This window comes from Artibeus jamaicensis, unplaced genomic scaffold (assembly GCF_021234435.1).
Source record: "Artibeus jamaicensis isolate MK-2021 breed Jamaican fruit bat unplaced genomic scaffold, CSHL_Jam_final contig_233, whole genome shotgun sequence".
NCBI classification, from domain to species: domain Eukaryota; kingdom Metazoa; phylum Chordata; class Mammalia; order Chiroptera; family Phyllostomidae; genus Artibeus; species Artibeus jamaicensis.
Window position 1 is genome coordinate 39,108,998 of NW_026521486.1, and position 12,140 is coordinate 39,121,137.

The following is a 12,140-nucleotide window of genomic DNA, read 5'->3' on the forward strand; positions in this document are numbered from 1 at the left end:
TTGTATCAGATTGAGGACATTCTCTCTTATTTCTACATTTATTGACTATTTTCATTATGAAGCAGTATTGAATTTTGGCAAATGCTTCTGCATATATCGAGATGATCGTGTGGTTTTTGTCCTGTATTCTACTAATATATTATATTTATTGATTTTTAGATGTTGCATTTCTAAGGTAAATCCCTTTTGGTTGCAAAATTCTTCTTATATGTTGCTGGGTTCAGTTTGCTATCATTTTGTTGAGGATTTTCTTGCCTATATTTATAAGAGATAATGGTCTTTAGTTTTCTTTCTTTGTCATGTCTTTATCTGGTCTTCCTGTCAGTGATACTGGCTTTAAAATAAGGTCCAAGTGTCCCTTTGCATATGTTTGTGTGCATGAGAAGAAGGGAAAAAAGGAGTTTTCCGTTCACTACACTCTCCAGGATATATGTCCTTCTTTCCCAGCTGCTGGATTCTCTCACCTAGAGTTTCTTAGTTCTACGTTAAGCTTTTTTCACAGTTCTCTTTTGTCAGAGCCACAGGTATGCGTTGCCAAAGATGCTTCACTTCAAGCAGAGAAGGATAAATTATTTATTTCTGAGTCCTCTTTATGTACATTGATACTAGGCATACCATTATTAGAATCACACCAATCATCAAATGTCAAATGGAGAGTCACATGACCAGGATAAAGTCTTGATGGAAATTAATAGCTATAAAATAGCTCGGATTGTTTTTCCTGTAGAAGTTCCAACTGAATGTGCAAATTTTGGATATTTTTTGTGGTTTTTGTTGTTCCTTCACACACACAAAAAACCTATTAGTTCTTAATATGTGTAAATATGTTTATTGGAAAGGTAATAAACATTCAGTGAAATTAAATGTAATGTCCATGGGACATGATAACAATGACAATAATAGTGAAGGTATTTGTATACTTACACTGGCTAAACCATTTACAAATTAAGCATTTAGATTTTCTGGCCAAATGACCAGCCTTACAGTGAAAACTGAAATCCTCAGTTCCAGATAGAAGATAAAGGTTCTAGAAAGAGAAATAAGGCAACTATTCTCAGTCATGATGGAAGATGATAATTAACTCAGCAAGACTCTCTTGGATGAGTTCACAAATGAAGATTAAAATAGCACAGTTAAAATGTTCAGTAATTTAAATTTTTTAAGTGTTTGGCATTTATTAATTCAAAGCACAGTGTACCTATAATAGTTTAAGCATTGCTCTCTAAAATCCAAATACAATTAAGATATTCTAGGCCTCAGTAGCTGAGAGAAAATATAATGCTGGAGTTTTATAGAATTATCCCACTGTCCCCCCTTTCTGTTTGGTCAGACCAGTCTTAATTGGGGGGGAAATGAGTGTGTGTAAAAAATTTGGTAATTTTTTACCAAATGGTAATTGCATATTCAAGTAATTCCACCAGAAATGTAGTAATTGTGGAAATTAGCCCTGTATATGGAGCATATAGGCACAGAAAAGAGACAGTGTTCTATTTGATGCTTTCTGGAGGTGGTGTTGTGAAGGAGCTGATAGACTTACCCTTTTAGACTTAGAAAATGTTTATATTCAATGTGAATTGACAGAATATAGATCGAAACTCTCCTGCAGGCATTACCTCATCCATTATAACACTTTTGCTTCTAAAACAAGCTTAAGGCACATTCAGTACATTTTGTCCTGGTCCAATTTTTATTTTATTATTTTATTTTATCCTATTTTATCCAAATAGGCTTTTCCTGTTAAAGGGCTTTCTGGAAGTAGCTTTGTCTTTTGTAATCATGTATACTAATCTAATGATATTTAGACTTTTCAGAGGAAATTCACTTAATTTTCAAAAGAAAAAGAAAAAGCTCCTGAAATAACATGTTTGCATTGAGATTGTATACAGTACCAATAATAGCATATTGTGGAGGTTTTTTTGTCCCCCTATCAAAAATTCAAAGGACTTGGCTCCTCATCTAATACTATGCTACATAATACCTGGGTTATCACTTAAAATTATTACCCAATAGTCTGTTCATCTTTAGCTGTAGAGATACAATCTTTTACAGTGACTGAAACCCAATTAAGGGGATTTGTATTCAACTATATCCCAACTCTGAAATGAAAGAGTTGCTTTTGCACACAGATCCAAATTTGTGGAAACTGATTGCCACATAGAATCATTTTGGTCATGGGAATTGGACCACAGTTCCCCACATGTTAACAACAACCAGCATAATACCTTGAACAGTGAATTCACTATCTTAATCATCAAAGTGACATTTTGTGCTCCTTTTATAGATCAGTAAACTGAAGCTTGGCCAGAGTCACGTAGCTGAGTAAATGTTGGTGCCAAGGTTTGACTCAAGTTCTCTGATGCTGGAGCCTCAATTTGCTTTTGTTTTGTTTTTATCTATAACAGTATTCTTCTGAAATATTTTGGTTTCTATAGCAATAATACATAACTTTTGGATGATGTTCCTGTCATAGATTTGAACAGAGACCATGTCATACAAATCAAAGCTACAACTTAGGAGCCTGCCTATAAATAATAATTAAAAATAATAAAACTGCATTTTAAGTTTTAATATATTAGAACCCTACTAATTGGTTTCCTGTATTGACCACACAATACAGGCAATCCTTGCTTTGCATGTTATTATGGAGACATAAATATGATTAAGCAAGCTTAAACTATGCAAAACAAATTAACGAGACAATTACATTGAAACATTGTTTATAAATGTATAGAGAAATGAAAAAAATAGTAAAACTACTCAGAACACTGTAATCTAAAAATTAGAAAACTTACCTCTGAAATAAAAATTTAACCCTTCCCCTAAAAGACCCTACCAAAAATAGTTTGAGCTTACTTTCTTCTCATGCTATAATTTATAATACTGAGTATCTTTTTTATGCCTTGACAAGTTGTCATACTCCCATCTACATTTAGATCAGCTTCCAACATTTTATCCTTTGTACTTCCAATGTCTGAAAATATCTCTGAGAGTATCTTTAGTACGCTGGTGCCACTTCCTTTACGATATTTTCATCCTTTTTATAAAAACTACTTTTTTTTTTTTTTGCCCTGGCTGGTGTGGCACAGTGGATTGAGCGCAGGCTATGAACCAAAGGGTCACAGGTTTGATTCCCAGTCAGGGCACATGCCTGCAGTTGCAGGCCAGGTCCCCAGTGGGGGCCACTCGAGAGGCAACTACACATTGATATTTCTATCCCTCTCTTTCTCCCTCCCTTCCCTTCTCTAAAAATAAAATCTTTTAAAAAAACCTTACTTTTTCCATTTTTGATATGTTCTTTGCCAGATTGCTTTGGCTGTGTATCTAAAATCCTCCAAATATCAGCAGTGTCTACACTCCCACATTCAGCTATTTCTTCTATAACTCCATTTACATTTGATTCACATTTCACTTGCAACATTTTTACTGTTTCTCTGTTGCCCCTTTTTCCTCCCCTCCCCTTCCTTTCCCTTCCTCCCTCTATGCTCCTTTCCTTCCTCTCTCCCTTCCTTCCGCCCACCCGCCAATTCCTTTCTTCCACCCGCCAGTTCCTTCCTTCCGCCCACCAATCCCTTCCTTCCGCCCGCCCGCCAATTCCTTCCGCCCGCCAATTCCTTCCTTCCGCCCACCAGTTCCTTCTTTCCGTTCACCAGTTCCTTCCTTCCGCCTACCAATTTCTTCCGCTCACCCGCCAATTCCTTCCTTCCGCCCGCCCGCCAATTCCTTCCTTCCGCCCACCAGTTCCTTCTTTCCGTCCACCAGTTCCTTCCTTCCGCCTACCAATTTCTTCCGCTCGCCCGCCAATTCCTTCCGTCCGCCCGCCCGCCAATTCCTTCCTTCCGCCCACCAATTCCTTCCTTCCGCCTACCAATTTCTTCTGCTCGCCCGCCAATTCCTTCCTTCCGCCCGTCAATTCCTTCCGCCCGCCCGCCAATTCCTTCCGCCCGCCCGCCAATTTCTTCCTTCCGCCCACCAGTTCCTTCTTTCCGTCCACCAGTTCCTTCCTTCCGCCCGCCAATTCCTTCCTTCCGCCCGCCAATTCCTTCCTTCCGCCTGCCAATTCCTTCCTTCCGCCCGCCAATTCCTTCCTTCCGCCCGCCAATTCCTTTCTTCCGCCCGCCAATTCCTTCCTCCCGCCCACCCGCCAGTTCCTTCCTTCCGCCCACCAATTCCTTCTTTCCGCCCGCCAGTTCCTTCCTTCCGCCCACCCGCCAGTTCCTTCCTTCCGCCCACCAATTTCTTCTTTCCGCCCACCAGTTCCTTCTTTGGGTTATCTGTTTTTTGTAAAACATTATGTGGGTTTACCACTTGGGCTGTCTTCTTGTCCCACAGTGGTAAACCCACATAATGTTTTACAAAAAACAGATAACCCAAAGAAGACAGCCCAACTACAGACTTCGCTGTCTATGAGTGAACTGAAGAACAGATACACAGTGACCAATCACCGAAAGCCTTTGTATGAAGTCATGTGATTGGTCACTGGTCGGGATGTTTACGACGTAGTAACTTTATAGATTGAAGTGGCAAAGTGTGTACTTTACATTTGCTTACACTTACTATATTAGTCACTGAAATTTACACTGTATTTTACACTTGGTTACAGTTAATGTATTGGTCTTTGAAATCTAAGCTGTATTTTGTGTTTCAACTAAACCATAGTCAGTGAAATTCATGTGTATTAGAACCTGGCAAAGTGAGGACTGTCTTTACATGGTTATTAGATGAAGGATATCAAGTACCACAGGGATCATAAAAATACTACACTGCTGTATTATAAATTGGTGGGTAGATGTCTTCTACAGTAATATGCTGGTTAAAATAAATATTAATTACATTTTAATAATTGATATTTGTTATGTATTTATAATAATGATTTTACTTGCCTCCTAGAAATTTAGAAGAGTTTTGAAAGATACAATGTATGACCCAGCAAAGTTTGGAAGTTTGAATTGATAACTTTTTCTAGATGTAAAGACATTCACATCAATCTGTTATCCTTAAAGTAGTTAAGGATAACAGAAAGTTAGAAAAAAGAAAACAAGTGCAGAAGGGTATGATGCCTCTTATATAATGCTTTAAAATGTAAATATTATTATATAATACTTTAACATTTAAATGTTTGCATATTGAAAAAGATTTTAGATTATAAAAGGTAAAAATTTTAAATTAATAATACTGATTACCCATATAGAGGGACAGAAAATGGTTTTAAAAATTCCCAGATTACAATTTCTTATATGCTTGTGTTTAATGAGACACTATTATATATTGAGACCTGAAAAATTTTCAGTATATAATAATACCACGAATATAATACTAAAGTTGCCACATTATTATTATTAATTGCCAATTTAAAAATTTTGTTTTGGAGGTATGATGTGTAAATTGTTTTTTTAGCTATAAAAGTCTGTATTCTCTGGCTTTTGTATGAAAAGCTCTCAAACTTAGCATATGTCTATTGTTGGGATTCAATGCTTATTTTTAAGGAAATGTTAAAGGCACCATCTTAGGTTTTGTATCTGATTCTGGATTAAGCTTTGGGAGGGAAAGGATGATTCACAGGCACCTGAGACAAGCACTCATCCCACGTGAATTCAGGAGCAGATGCAGTGTAAGGCTCTCAGAATAATGACAACACCAAGTACCATCTCTTTTAAGTCATGTTATAGTTTCTGTAAAGTGTTAAAAGGTAAAAATAGGATTGTTTGAACAACATCCAAGTTTTATGAATTGATGTGTATAAAGCACGAGAATTTGGATGGGCAAATATGCATAGCATAATTCTTTTAGAATGCTTTACTTAGAGTGATTGACTTACCAGAACTTCTGAAATAAGAAAACACATTCCAGTTGAGTTTAAAATAATGGCGACAATGGCTCTTTTGCATTTATTTTTCATGTATACTTGCCCGACTGTGCATGGATTCAGTTCATCAGTGGCATTGCATCACAGTCATTCAGTGACTTTCTTTTGCTGTTGCAGGTAGAGCGGGAAAAGGCCATTCTTCTGGCCAATCTTCAGGAGTCACAGACACAGCTGGAACACACCAAGGGGGCGCTGACAGAGCAGCATGAACGGGTGCACCGGCTCACAGAGCACGTGAATGCCATGAGGGGCCTCCAGAGCAGCAAGGAGCTCAAGCCTGAGCAAGATGGGGAGAAGGGCCGGGACTCAGGGGAGGAGGCGCATGACTATGAGGTGGACATCAATGGCTTAGAGATCCTTGAGTGCAAATACAGGGTGGCAGTAACTGAGGTGATTGATTTGAAAGCTGAAATTAAAGCCTTAAAGGAGAAATACAATAAATCTGTGGAAAACTATACTGAAGAGAAGACCAAGTATGAGAGTAAGATCCAAATGTACGATGAGCAGGTGACAAGCCTTGAGAAGTCCACCAAGGAGAGTGGTGAGAAGATGGCCCATATGGAGAAGGAATTGCAAAAGATGACCAGCATAGCCAATGAAAATCACAATACCCTTAACACAGCCCAGGATGAGTTGGTGACATTCAGTGAGGAGCTAGCCCAGCTTTACCACCATGTGTGTCTGTGTAATAATGAAACCCCCAACAGAGTCATGCTGGACTACTATAGGCAAAGCAGAGTTACCCGTAGTGGCAGCCTGAAAGGACCTGATGATCCCAGGGGACTTCTGTCTCCACGGTTAGCCAGGCGGGGCGCGTCATCCCCAGTAGAAACAAGGACCTCCTCTGAACCAGTTGCAAAAGAAAACACAGAGGCCAGCAAAGAACCGAGTCCAACCAAGACCCCCACCATCTCTCCTGTTATTACTGCCCCACCATCATCACCAGTATTAGATACCAGTGACATCCGCAAAGAGCCAATGAACATCTACAACCTTAATGCCATTATCCGGGACCAAATCAAGCATTTGCAGAAAGCTGTGGACCGGTCCCTGCAACTGTCTCGTCAGAGAGCAGCGGCACGGGAGCTGACCCCCATGCTCGATAAAGACAAGGAAGCCTTAATGGAAGAGTTTCTCAAGCTCAAGTCCCTGCTGAGCACCAAACGGGAGCAGATTGCCACGCTGAGGGCAGTGCTGAAGGCCAACAAGCAGGTGACCTGATTCTACTGACCATGCGTGCTAGCCAGCGCTGTCCTGACTCACTTAGTCCTTAATGTTTTTGAGTGTCTGCTATAATCAGGATGAGAGTTCAGATCAGTGGAGGAATAAGAACTTAAGTCCCAGTGCCAGATCAGAATATAATTATTATTAATTCAGTGAATGGATGGAATAGTAGAGTAACTATGCTTTGGTAGGTCGAGATAGAGGTGAGGATAGAAAGGCAGTTCAGGTGGTATGTGAAGACAGGAAATGGAGGCGTGGCAGATTAGTCTGGCTTGGCAGTTTATACCACGGAGTTACAGTGAAAAAGACACCCTGGCAGGCCAGGCCGCGGGAGAAGTAGAAGGGAGTTGTTGAAAGAAAGTGAAAGAGAGAGAGAGAGAAACAGGAAGAGATTGAGGTAGAATGTGCACTAGCTCTACCAGTGACCACATGTCTAAAGTTTAGGTTCAGTTGGGATGTTCACTCACCAGGGTCAGAGCTTAAGCAGTAGAAAATTTTTCCTAACCATAGATCTTGCCTTCAGGAATAAGTAAGTGCTACCACAAGACCCTACCTGACTAATTCCTGGGTCTTGGTGACTGAATTTGTTTTCTTTCCTTGAGCTTTACCTGAATGGCAGTGCTATGAAATATAGACGGGAATATATTGATGACCTTTATTTCCCTGGAAAATGAACCTTGGAAGATACATTTGAGAAGGATGCTGAAAAAGAGTGTTGATAAAGAGAAGCAACAAAGCATCAGATACCCTCTTGTGAACATAAGCAGAGTTAGTGTTAGAACACAAGGGTGAATTTCAGATTCAGAGTTTTTTAATTTTGCTTTTATCTGGGAGAACCACAATATTGTTTTGTCATCTATGGTATAGCTTTCTAGCATCTTCATCTTTAGTTCCCACAAATCCATTGGTACAATTTGGAGGTTTATACCACAAACAATAATATTGTCTGCTCCATAAACACTATCAACATGTTTTAGATAAATCTAAAGGTAAAAGAGGACTTTATTTTTGTGCCATCACTTCAGAGAAATAGAAAACATTAGGCTAAATGTAGAATTTGGGAGAGATCTGACTCCAGCGGGACTTCAGAATGAAGGAACTTGTTACCATAAATTCTGCTGCATTCCAAAGACGCAGGGGTTTAGAATGTTCCTTAAACAACCAGTACCATATTAGGTAAGACTTAGCCTTTACCAAGGACGTAATACCCTGGGTGTTCGAGGTCAAACCATTCAGATAACTTCTCTGACTTCTTCCTGAAGGTTGAATATTAATAACTTAGAAACCTAGATTGATGAGAATGTCAAGACACATAACCGACCCAGAGGTTAAATAATAAGCATGGCTGATCAGCCAGGAGAGACTAATTTGTGAGCAAGCATTCACTGGTTACGTTTTTCATGGCAGGCAGTAAGCAGGATGAAAAAAATAATTGACCAGTAATCTAGTAGGAGTTCAGTGATGCCTATCACTGTTTACAAAACGGTGCATGTAAGCACTTGAGAACGGTATAAACAGTGCTGTAGGAATGAGCAGAACAAAGCATTCCTGGCTGTGGCATGGTTTGCGTCATCCCCTTATGGACTTACCAAATTAAATGAAAACACATTTCTAGCCATGCATTTAGTTTACGTTTTAATTAAGCTGGGCCTATCATTGTGATGTTTATGCCATAAATAGTTTCAGGTGTCTACAGATAATACCCATTATATTTATACACAGTAGAATGTTCTTTCATATGAAGTAAGGCTAAGGTGAGAATTCTGTGGTATTGGGAAAAATTTCTATTTTAAAATAATTTTCTGCATTCTCTATAGAATCTTTTAATGTGCTCTAAGATTTTTTTGTAAGCACAGTGTTTTCTGATAAATAAGCCAATGTTTGTGAAATACCACGTGTGTATTAAACTGTGCTGGATTCTAAAGATGCAAAGAAGACTAACCCCTGGTCCCTGCTCTCCAGAAGGGGATGCACAGACCAGTGGGGATGTCGAAACAGAAACAGACCATTACAGTTTCATGTTAGACATTCTGTGATTGAATTATGGGAACCTTGCAGAGGAAATAACTAATGTCTTTTAGAGGAATTGGAAAAAACTTCCAGCAGTTTTTTCCAGTAGTAACAGAAGGAATTATTCTTGTGTCTGTCCTTAAAGGATCAGGAGCTGTTTTTCTAGAGAAGTAATTCCAGAGAGAAAGAACTACGGGCAGTAGAGGCACAAAGTAAAAGGATGTGTTCAAGGGATGGTTCTGAAGGTCTCTGTTGCTGGACAGAAGGTTTAGAAAGCAAACGCTCAGGGTGTTTGAAGAATGTGGCTAATGCAGATGCCAGGAAATCTGCTGAGGGGTTATAGACACTTAGAATTAATTCCGAAAAAGCCTTGCACAGTCTGTGGACAAAGAAATCTACCAAGCTGAATCCTTTGGGGGCAATTCTCACAAATAATAAATAACTTGGTATTTTTGTTTCAGATTTTGTTTTTCTGTCATTTACCCCCTCCCTATAGTGAAATAAATGACCCCGTGGCTCCATGTGCTTACAGATTTGTTACATCTATGTTTTCACAACTAAGGCTTAACTATTTGCTCTAAATGACTATGTGTCTATTTTTTTTTATTGAAAACAGCATTTTTCCCCAAGTCAACTTCAGCATTCTGGATAATTTTCTGAATTGATAATATTTCTAAAGATTCTACCACGTTATAGCACTGCGGGACATATGAACTATTTTTTAAGTAATTTCTCATTTTAATTTGAGTTTAAATTCAATCATAACTAATAAGAAACTGCTCTGGAATCAAAAATGAACAAATGACCCCACCCCAACATTGTTTTAATTTAAAAAGTATCCATTTACCTCTTGCAGAAGTTGGCACTTAGCTTAAAAAACTGAAGCTGTCCATTTCAAGCACAAAAAGAAATGTTAAAAACCAGGGTAGTCTTCCTAGGAAATCCTATTAATGATGGAATTTTTCATTAGCGAGGGACTTTAAAAAATTAGTACTGAATATTTTTCCACAGCCTGGAAATCTGTAGTTAACAGTTGGTAAAGGTCGTGTGTTTCTGGTCCGGTGCCAACGTGCACTCCACGTGCCGTGGGTCGGACAGACAGGCCCTAAACATGCATTCATCTCACGCTCCCATCCAGGCAACATTAGCGTGTTTTCCTTCCATCTGCGTGTCAGCCTTGTTCTCAGTTTGGAACACACTTTATCCAAAAAACTTCAGGCTTGCCCAAATCCCAAATTTGAACACATATTTCAATTTATTCAACATTTTGGAATTTTTGCTTTTATGGAACTGGTAAGGAATTAGATTTGACTATTAAAATTTGATTTGATTATTAGATTATTAAAGTTTGTTAAATTTGACTACAGCTCACTGTTTTGAAGAAGCTGTATGGACAAATATAGAATATCATTCTTTTTTTTCATTTTTAAAAATATATTTTATTGATTATGCTATTACAGTTGTCCCATTTCCCCCCTTCATTCCCCTCCACCCTGCACACTCCTCCCCATTCACATTCCCCCCCCCTTTAGTTCATGTCCATGTGTCATAAATTCTTAGGCTTCCACATTTCCTATACTATTCTTACCCTCCCCCTGTCTATTTTCTACCTACCGTCTATGCTACTTACTCTCTGTACCTTTTCCCCCTCTCTCCTCCCACTCCCCTGTTGCTAACCCTCCATGTGATCTCCATTTCTGTGGTTCTGTTCCTGTTCTAGTTGTTTGCTTAGTTTGCTTTTGTTTTAGGTGCGGTTGTTAGTAATTGTGATTTTGTTGTCCTTTTACTGTTCATGTTTTTTATCTTCTTTTTCTGAGATAAGTCCCTTTAACGCTTCATGTAATAAGGGCTTGGTGATGATGGACTCTTTGAACTTGACCTTATCTGAAAAGCACTTTATCTTCCCTTCCATTCTAAATGAAAGCTTTGCTGGATAGAGCAATCTTGCACGTAGGTCCTTGCCTTTCATGACTTGGAATACTTCTTTCCAGCCTCTTCTTGCCTGTAAGGTCTCTTTTGAGAAATTAGCTGACAGTCTGATGAGCACTCCTTTGTAAGTGACTGTCCTCTTATCTCTTACTGCTTCTAGGATTCTCTCCTTCATTTTAATCTTGGCTAATATAATTATTATGTGCCTTGGTGTATTTCTTCTTGGGTCCACCTTCTTTGGGACTCTCTGAGCTTCCTGGACTTCCTGGAAGTCTATTTCCTTTGCCAGATTGGGGAAGTTCTCCTTCATTATTTGTTCACATAAGTTTTCCACTTGTTGCCCTTCCTCTTCTCCTGGTACCCCTGTAATTCGGATGTTGGAACTTTTAACGATGTCCTGGAGGTTCCTAAACCTCTCCTCATTTTTTGAATTCTTGTTTCTTCATTCTTTTCTGTTTGGTTGTTTCTTCCTTCCTTCTGGTCCACTCCCTTGATTTGAGTTTCAGTTTCCTTTCCATCACTATTGTTTCCCTGTACATTTTTCTTCATTTCACTTAGTGTAGCCTTCATTTTTTTTCATCTAATTTGTGACAAAAATCAACCAGTTCTGTGAGCATCCTGATCACCAGCGTTTTGAACTGTGCATCTGATAGGTTGGCTATCTCTTGGTCACTTAGATGTATTGGCTTTGGGGCTTTGATCTGTTCTTTCATTTGGGTCTTTTTTTTTTTCCTTGACACGCCTGTTATGTATGAGGGGCAGAGGCCTTAGGTGTTCACCAGGGTGGGGCAACCCATGTGGCTGGGTTGTGATGCTGTATGTGGGGGCGGGGTCCAAGAGGGAACAATGGTGCTTGCTCTGCTCTCTTTCCCAGATTTCAGTCCCTTCTGCCACTTCCCACAAGCAAACTGGGCCCTTCTGGTGCTGGTTCCCAGGTGTGTAGGGCTTGTGTATGTTCTAGGACCCGGTGGGTCTCTGCAACGAATTCTCCTCTGAGGCTGGGAGTCTCTCCTGGCACCTCAACTCCCACAGGTATTTTCAATCGGTGCTTTTAAGCTTCATTTCCAGCACTGGGGCCCTGGGTTATGCGGTCTGTCTCGCTGCCCGTTTTCAC

General features: G+C 39.5%; 1 protein-coding gene across 7 annotated transcripts in view; it reads left to right on the forward strand.

Moving 5' to 3' along the window:
* Positions 1-12,140, forward strand: part of BICD1 (BICD cargo adaptor 1) — a 177,962-nt gene that overhangs the window by 130,975 nt on the left and 34,847 nt on the right. For 6 of the 7 annotated variants that reach the window (XM_053662006.1, XM_037139736.2, XM_053662007.1 and 3 more), the window contains exon 5: positions 5,981-7,075. In XM_053662006.1, coding sequence (XP_053517981.1) covers positions 5,981-7,075 — 1,095 coding nt within the window. Of the gene's footprint in view, positions 1-5,980; positions 7,076-12,140 lie in introns of those variants that run through there. The other variant, XM_053662008.1, reaches the window with a different exon arrangement.